The sequence below is a fragment of the Monopterus albus genome, unplaced genomic scaffold (genome assembly GCF_001952655.1).
Source record: "Monopterus albus unplaced genomic scaffold, M_albus_1.0 scaffold371.1, whole genome shotgun sequence".
Lineage (NCBI taxonomy): Eukaryota > Metazoa > Chordata > Actinopteri > Synbranchiformes > Synbranchidae > Monopterus > Monopterus albus.
Genome location: NW_018128251.1, coordinates 246,862 through 256,134, shown reverse-complemented (window position 1 = coordinate 256,134; position 9,273 = coordinate 246,862). Strand labels below are relative to the sequence as shown.

The 9,273-nt window shown below is 40.9% G+C and overlaps 1 protein-coding gene across 1 annotated transcript in view; it reads right to left on the bottom strand.

Annotated features, from left to right (window-relative positions):
* Window positions 1-7,477, bottom strand: part of acap3a (ArfGAP with coiled-coil, ankyrin repeat and PH domains 3a) — a 53,083-nt gene extending 45,606 nt beyond the window's left edge. The window contains exon 1 of the mRNA XM_020585596.1: window positions 7,288-7,477. Coding sequence (XP_020441252.1) covers window positions 7,288-7,334 — 47 coding nt within the window. The 5' untranslated portion in view covers window positions 7,335-7,477. The remainder of the gene's footprint in view (window positions 1-7,287) is intronic.
* Window positions 7,478-9,273: the final 1,796 nt, after the last annotated feature.

Genomic DNA, 9,273 nt, shown 5'->3' with positions numbered 1-9,273 from the left:
TTACTTGTGTGGTGTAGAAGAGAATTATTTATGAAGAGATACTGCTTGCAAACCAATGATGTAAGATGATGTCATGGGGTAGGACTGGATAAGTCTGACTTCTTCCTACTCCATTCAAGCATGTACTAGGTATAAGCAAATTGATATTCGATTAGCATTTGTTGGATATGTGTAAAATTATGTGTGTTGACATATCAACTGTCTTTACATGCTTGAAAGAATAAATCAAATCAAAAACCTGCATTCAAAATATTACTTAAGTAAAAGTACAAAGTTTTAGCATCAAAACATACTTAAAATACTAAAAGTAAAAGTACTCATTATGCAGAATAACACATTTAACACTAGCATAGGTCATATTACTGACTGTAATTACTGATGCATTACTGTGTACACCACATTTAGTGTTGCAGCTGGTAAAGGGGGAGCTAGTTTTAAGTATCTTATATGCTTATAATTTGAAGTACTTTAAATACTGCTGTGTAGCGTGTGAATTTTCCATTGGAGATCAACAAGGTCTTATGATTATACTGTAGTTTTGTATTAGTCTGGTTCTGAAAAGTAACTAAATTGATAGAAAAATAAATGTAGCTGAGTTAAAAAATACAATATTTGCCTCTAAAACAAAGACAAAGACAGGAAGTAACACAAAATGAAGGTACTCAAGTATAGATACCTCAAAATTGTACTTAAGTACAGTACATGTACTCAGTTACTTTCCACTACTGTGTAGTTCCTATAATGTCAAAGTATTCTATAATGTGACATGAAAACTTGAGCAGAGAGGAAAAGAACAGCCTCGCTGCCGTCCTGTCATATTACACAGTACATCTGACAGTGTGGGCGATCCAGCAGGAGCATTAGTCACACTATGTTTATTACAGTAACTAAATTATAGTCCATTCACAAAACAGGCCTGTGTATGGAGTCACACTGCAGCCAAGGCTCAACTCCCTCTGTACAGGGTCAGAAAGGGCGCAAGGTGTACAGACAGTGATCCAAATATGAGCGCTACACTCTGGTGGGCCTGCACAACTTTTCAACGTTTCTCTCGGCAAACTGGAGGCTTTCACTTACGTATTAAGGGGAAAGTGGATTTCCAAATAGCATGAGCCATCTGATATCTACGGCCATACAGAATTGAGATCAGATGTTTGGTTTCCATTACCCTAATCCAGTCTGCTAGGGAAAACAAATGCTGGGTTGTGAGTGATTTTGTTCAGCCACACTGTGAAGTAAGAAGGCTCCCATTATCAATTAAAAATCTGCTCAGTGGGTTCCAGTGTGTGTGATGCAGGACTCAGTGGCCCAGCACTTGTTTACTAACTCCCCCGCATCACATTAGTCATCTCTGGTCTCATTCACCAAAGGGAGTGAGAGGAATACTAATGTCAAATCACTTCAACTTATCCCTCATTTAGGGCTCAGGATGTTGCTATGGTGCTGATTCAGTGTCTGTGGCACAGCACGCACCGGATGGCTGGACTGAGAGAGGAACTGAGCTCAGACTATTAGATCTCATCACACTTAATAACCTGTTCACACTCTTCCTAACTGTGCGCTGACCGGTCCAGGTCTCTACCACCTGCCAGGATGTTTGACACAAGCAGTGTTCAGCATGCATGGCACTAAGACACTTCTTGCTATTCATTATAAAGAAATGGAAGTGAGCCAGAGCTCATGCAGTTAGTCCCCTCTTTGAACACAAAAGATTTGGGGATGACATCACTCCTGCACCCCAAAACATTTCACAGGGGATCAGTCTCCATTTACACAAATCTTCAATTAACTTCCCAAATAGAGAAAATACAATCTGAAACAGTACAATATGTTATGCAGCACTGTAGAAGATAGTTAATACTCTTCTTCTGTGACCTCGTGTAAATGCTCTGCCATGTCAACATGCATGTGGTAAATAAATAAGATAAGCAATAAAACAATGAAAAGAGGTACAATGAAGATAGTATACATGGCATGTATAAATGTATCTGTCTCTCCAGGACACATATGTAATCTTTACCCCACGACTGCATGGTGTCCAGAAGAGACTCCAGGGTCCCAGAGCTTCTAATAGATCTTATTCACAAGATCACAAGATCACAAGATCGTATTCTGTGCTGAGCAGGAGACACTTTGCAGTTAAAGGGTGGTTTCAGAGCCAAAAGAAGAGCCGTGCTTCACTCCTGAGGTCTGCCCTGAAGAACTGCATATTTGTTGCACTGAGGTTTCTCAGTCATTAAATCAAGGACAGAGATTAAAATTGAAATAGCAGAATAAATTCTAATCAGACAGTAGAAGAGAACGAGTTTAATGTGTCTTTAAACCAGGACACAGGCTCTAGGGGATACATTATATTGGTTCAGACCTTAGATACAGTATGATATATAAATATAAAATTTACAATTTCTGTCTCAAAAATAATTAAGAGTCCAACCACAACTGCTGCTGCGTGGGGCGAGGGACGTGACAGAGGTCAGCTTGGTATTAGCAGCGTTTTCCAATCACAATATTGATTGGATTCTCACCCTCAACTAGTGAATGTCACAGTCTTGGGAGGAGCACTCCTCGCTGAACAGAAGGGTCACTGACAAATTCAAGCTGGAAGGAAGTCAGTCTGAAATAGAGCAGAAGCAACAAGACCCTCACAGAAACAAATCCCCTGTAGCTCCATGCAGCTGGAGATGCAGAAACACAAGGAACATCCTCCAGGGTTCCAATACACAAAGATAAGATCTGTCACAACCATGAATTCAGTCTCTGAGGAGAAAGACCTCACTGTAAATGTTGTGAACTGTGAATTTTAGATGCATAGTCGTTGTGTTTAGTAGCATAAAGCAAGAAGGTTCTCTCATGTTATCCCACCACAAATTCCTTCCTCACAGAGAAGGAAACAGATGTGTAGATTACATCTTGAAATATAAAAAAAATCTAAAGGGAAAATGAGTGCAGCATTTTGCAGTTCACTACAAAGTGCACAGGATGAAAGAAAGGAGCTCAGAGTTTTAGCCTAATCTGGACAGAATCTAAGTGGAAGCACTGACACACAGAGGTCTGACAAAACAAGACATATGAAGATGGTATTATGACCAAAAAGTCCAAAATCCAAAGACAGTCAATTTACCATGTTATAAAACATTTGTTTCTATAACTGTGATCATTTTCTATGTACACCGTGAACATTTACCACACTGTAAAATCAGAAACGTATTCAATAATATGACTGCAATTTCAACCCCTTCCCTCAGCCATAACCTTTTTCTCAGCGTGTCCTCTCACTGTGCATACAGTATTTACTGACTTCAAGTACATTTATAACAATGTACTTCATTTTTCTCTAAGCAGACAGAGTTAATTCACCCCCACAAAATGAGACACTACACCAGATACTCGGTATTCCTTCATACGAGGCATCTTCCTGCCTCACCCTGTCGTCTGACTTGGTGTCACAGATCTAACAATCCAGTGACAGAAGCTGGAGATATACAAGTAGCGAAGGCCACAGGTCAGTGACCTTAGATCCCCTGCCCGCCGGGGCTCTCTGCTCCACCCTGTGAGTCAGTGACAAGCCCGTGGACATTCTCGCCTCAGTTCTCTGCCCCCAGCTGTTCACATGGGGAGGGAGGAAGCCTTGTCAGCGCTCTCTCCCTCGGGCCATTCAGACACAGAGAAAAGAGCCTGTCTCTCTGCAGAAGCAAGTCTCTCTCTGGACAACAGTCATATTCTGTGAGAAGGCTACAGGAACAAGTCATCGAGGATGTTGAAAATCCCACCAGATGGCAGAAAAGGAGTCAACAAGAGCTCTGCATAAATACTACAGCCATTCATCATGGTTGTGGTCACATTAGAGAGTATAACAGAACAAAATCAGAGAAATAAGTTGGGGTCCATCCTGGACAGGTCTCCAGTCTATCACAGAGCTGACATGTAGACAGACAACCACACACACTCATTTCTACGGACAATCCTTAATTTGTTTATCATAATAGTCCCAGATAAATTTTCTGTCTACTGTTTAACTCAATCACTGTTTCAGCTCCATTATCACATATGAACAGTTTTTGTCTTCTTATGTTTCTGTCATAGGAAACAGAATATTTTGGGGGCCCCAGACCGTCGGTCAGACAGAACAAGGCTCTGGGAAATGGCGATGGGCATTTTCCACAGTTTTCTGACAATTAACGATGTGATATTAGGCATATTACGGTAATCACTAGACAGTTATCATTAGTTGCAGCTCTGGCACATTTCATATGACAGTACAAGTTGCTGAGTGCTATATCCCCTATACATCATCCTCCAGCAGTCTGGGTGTGTCCTCACTTTGACAGGTCAGTGGGGAAAAAACAGCTCAAACACTGCATTTTGCCAGTGTTGTGTCAGAGCAAACACACATGTTCCTTTAGCCTTGTTTTCATTAAAGACCACTTTCTCAGAACAGATGTGGAGAGCATCGCCAGTTGCAATCTCACATCTGTCTGAGGGCCCACAGAGATCAATCCTGAAATGGTCCGAAGCCTAAGCTAATAAGTAAAAAAGCTTATGACATGTGACAGACCACTGTGCCAAACTGACTTGATTTTACATGACTTTACATGTGTGGGAGGCAGTGTGTCACGTCAGGCCACTTTGAAAAGCCTTGATTTTTCTGGATTCTGCTGAAGCCTGCTGCTTCCTTCCAGTCATCAACCTCCAGGGTTGTTTCATAACACTGCAAGCTGTAGCACTGCTTTTGGCTCCACTGTGGAGATGTGTGAATGCTCTCTGACAACACTGGGACAGACTTCAGTGGCTACAAGGAACACATCCCTCTCTCATGTAAACATCCTGGACAGCAGATAAAAGATTAACATAAACCAAACGAAGCTTACAATAATGTAAGCAAATAGGAACATCTTCCTCCAGTGGGTGTTTTATCCTCTTCAGCATGTAAAGAGAGGCCTGAGGAGGAGGGGGGTTATTTCCACATTCTAAGCTGCAGCGAGATTAGAGATAATTTTCTCCACTCATATGTGAGAAACAAGAACCAGTGATGTGTCCAGGGCTCTACGTAACGAGGCAGGTGACTCTTTAATGGCAGGTTGTCTCATTTGTAGCCTGTCTGTAGCCTGTCTGGAGCCTCTTGGCACTGTGAAGCGCTTCCAGAGATGTGCCTCTCTCCAGCTCCACATGGCAGTCATTAAGGTGTTGCTGCCTGATGTCACACTGACGAGTCGCATGTTGACATTTGGCGCGTTTTTACGCCGGATGCCCTTCCTGACGCAACCCTGATTCAAACCCACGCGCAGCGGTGAAAGCGCTGCGCCTTAACCACTAGCCTACCAGGGAAGGCTATTTTAAAATATACAATAATCTTCTAAAATACAACATAATGTTGGCTTGTGACTTCTTAAGAAACATCTGTCTATTTAGGGCCTGTTGTCACATTTCAGATGTCTGTTAGCAGCTCCACCATTTCTTCTCCAAAGTTCTCAAATGGCTTCATTTCACTGTTTGAGGCCCATAAAATGTAAAATGATCCAAAATGTCACAAAAACATGGAATGTTACAGAAGAGTAAAAAAACTATCCAAACTTTGTGCAGCAAAACAAACAACCTCTTTTTGTCATTTTAACACTCAGACTATGACTATTGAGCCTTCTATGTCTGCACAAGTGTAAAAGAAGTCTGGCTCAGACTCTTCTCACAGCTCTCGACTATGATTTAGATGTGAGTGCAGAAAATTCCTGTCTTATTTATGTAACCTCTGGTGCACAGCGGTCAAGGGACTTGGACAGTCTGCAAAATATTTTATGACAACTGGGAGGTCCCATGCCAGGGGTGGTGTATGCAGGGAAGAAATATAATGAAAAGTAATTAAACATTTTAACACACTGGCAACACATGAAGACATGTTTCATCTTCTGTCCAGACTCCCGCATGTTTCCAGTTGCTCAAACAGGCTGCAGAGCTCAGCTTCAGAGCTGATCCCTTACCTGTGATTATCTTTAAATCAAGTCTGGACCCGACCCAGCCTGACACATTAAATAAGACACGTGAGCTGAATCTGCTCATACAGCTGCTGGGCAGTACAGGCCAGATCTGTAGGGGCTCACAACCAGCAGCAGCTAACTAGCAGAGAGGACTGCTGAGAAAGTTTTCCCATTGGACAGAAAAGACATAAAGACAGGAATGAGGTTTTTCAAATAAGGAGCGGGAGAGCAGAGCCGCCGAGTTCAGGATGCATCATTTCACTTGCACTTTAACTTGCTTTGTTTACAAGACCACAGCTGGTATCTGCAGCAGCTGCAGCACCAATATGTGCTTCGTCAGCTCCCTGTTCACTGTCAGTGGCATTGTCTGTGATTCTGACATCTTTGGGGGTCCTTAATGTAAATTAGCGGGGTCTCCGTCCCCCCATATTTCACACACTGGCTTTGGCACAGTCTGTGTGGAACCCTTCAGTTTCCTGTGATCCAGTGAGGCAGTGAACTAGGGCTGAAACAATCAATCCCTCATGCACTAGTCAACAGACTAATCAATAAATATTTTGATAACCAAATAATCATCTCGATATTTGAGGATTAGCTCTTCTCTGTCTTATGTGAGAGTTAATGTGATATATTTGTGTTTTATGCTGCTAGTTAGACAAAACCAGACATTTGAAAGCATCACCTCAGGCCTTAGGACAATGGGAGTGGAATTTGCAGTTTTATCTCACATTATATATGGTTATAAACCATACATTACTTAACTGAATAATCATTAGTTGACTCATAATTATAACAATCTCTGACTCAGTCACTTCAGCTGTTACTGTGTATACTATTAGGACTTTAATCTGTAAAGTAACTAGTCAATTGAGTAAGTATATGCTGCTGTACAGTACTGAGGTACTTTCTACCACTGCAGGCAACAGTCAGTTCTCTTGAACAGCATCTTAGCTGCAACGCATAAATCCGAGGAGCCACGGAAATGATCCGCAGGTCCCAGGCCATGTGAAGACGCATCTGGCTGCAGCTCACCAGCATCCCGCCTACAGCAGGACACACAGCTGACTCGGAGACTTGGAGGCTGTGAAAAAGCGTGACCTTACAAACATGGCTGCTGTTCCAAACTGTGATTTTAATCCACCATTTATCAGATGGAGATTTTAGTCTAAGAGATTTAAATGCAACGTGTCGCAATTTCACCTGGGATAAATAATGTGAATAAAGCAAACGCCAGCCTGCAGAAGAACTGCGGCGTCAAACTGAAGAGTTCAGCAGTTCAACGGGTAAATTGGGATAGGCTACGGAATTATGTTCTTACCTAAACCGGGGTGAATCTTGAATGCAATCTTCAAACTCCACCGTCATCTTGATGGACTGGAGTAAAGTTTCCACACGGTTAAAAAGAAGGTTTCATGTTCTGTGTAGAGGTGTTAGTATCCGACCCAGCGACCCTCCGTCCGTGTCCTGCTCCAGCAGCAGCCCAGTCCCGCTCTGAGGACCCGGAGCTCAGCAGCGGAGCCTCTGGTGCCTTCAGGGCTCATTCTAGGCTCGGACATTTAAGCACCCACATAAGACCACAGTTTACGCGTACGACTTGTTGCTTGTAACATCAGCCGAGGTCCGTCGAAAGTTTATTCCGTTAAAGAGTTTTTCCTCCCGGCAGTCGCCAAGTGCTTGCTCAAGGGGGATTTGTTGGGTTTTTCCTCAATAATAATAATAATTATGTATAAACCTTACTATGTCAAGTGCCCTGAGATTATTTGTGTTAGTGCTATACAAATAAAATTGAATTAAACTGAAAACATAACATTATCTCCTCCTTGAACCACCATAATGTTATGGATGGACATAACATTATTCAGCTGATTTTAGTGGGAAACAAAACTGTGCTTTTGCTGAACCACTGTGACATAACCACCATTATCATAAACATTTCATGTTTATGTCAAATGCCATGAATGTAGTTTTCTATAAACCTTGGTAAACTCAGCCGCCTGTTTTAAACAAACAACTTTAAACAACTAATCAAGTATAACCTAACGTTACAGTCACTCCATGTTCACTATATAGCATATCAACCATCCAATTCAGTTTTATTATCATTGGTGGAATGTAAAATAACTAAACCACATTCACTCCAATGTTGTACTCTTGTGTAAAATTTTGAAATGCTTTTACTTTATTGAGTATTTCTATTTTATAGGTTTCATCTGCTTCCTGTGATTCCAAAGGAAAATATAGCCTACAAACATTTGGCCAGGTTTTAAATGGAATGATATTTTAAAAACTAAAGAAAGATGTAAAAAGCATTCAAATGTACTTTACTTTGACCACTTATGACATAAAACTACTGTTAATGTGTCTATAAGATATGTGACAATAATAACAGTGATATTTGTTGTCAATAGCTCTATATTATTTCTTTAAAGCTTTAAATTAAAGCTTTCTTTAATTGTAGGACCTTTATTGATGAGTGAGGATTTTAACATTTTGGTTTTGGTATTTTTATTGAAATGATTTAAATACTTTGCTCGGTACTGTTCTGCAGAGCCTAATATATCCGGTCAATTTTTAAAAATAAGTAAAAAAAAATGAGACATGCAACATATGCTTTGAATGATCCCCATAACACCCCTCCTTATCATTTAACAGCATTAGTGTCGTTTTGCACACATTTCCGATAGCACGTGAAAGCAACACGTGCTCATCCCTCTGCATGAGAATGAGTAGAACGCTGACGTCATGTTTCGTCTCATCTGAATGAGTGCAAACTTGAGTTTTCTGTAACCTACAAAAGATATGATGAACAGCCTATATGCAAAATATTTCTGCCTGAGATTAAAGTAGCAGCTGCCCAAGGGCCCAGAAGCCCCAGGTAGGACTACACACCTTGATTAGTTTCAAGTTTGTTATAGATATAACTATAACAATGCAACTATACAATATACAGTGGGTACGGAAAGTATTCAAACCCCCTTAAATTTTTCACTCTTTGTTATATTGCAGCCATATGCTAAAATCATTTAAGTTCATTTTTTTCCTCATTAATGTACACACAGCACCCCATATTGACAGAAAAACACAGAATGTTTGACATTTTTGCAGATTTATTAAAAAAGAAAAACTGAAATATCACATGGTCATAAGTATTCAGACCCTTTGCTGTGACACTCATATATTTAACTTAGGTGCTGCCCATTTTTTCTGATCATCCCTGAGATGGTTCTACACCTTCATTTGAGTCCAGCGGTGTTTGATTATACTGATTGGACGTGATTAGGAAAGCCACACACCTGTCTATACA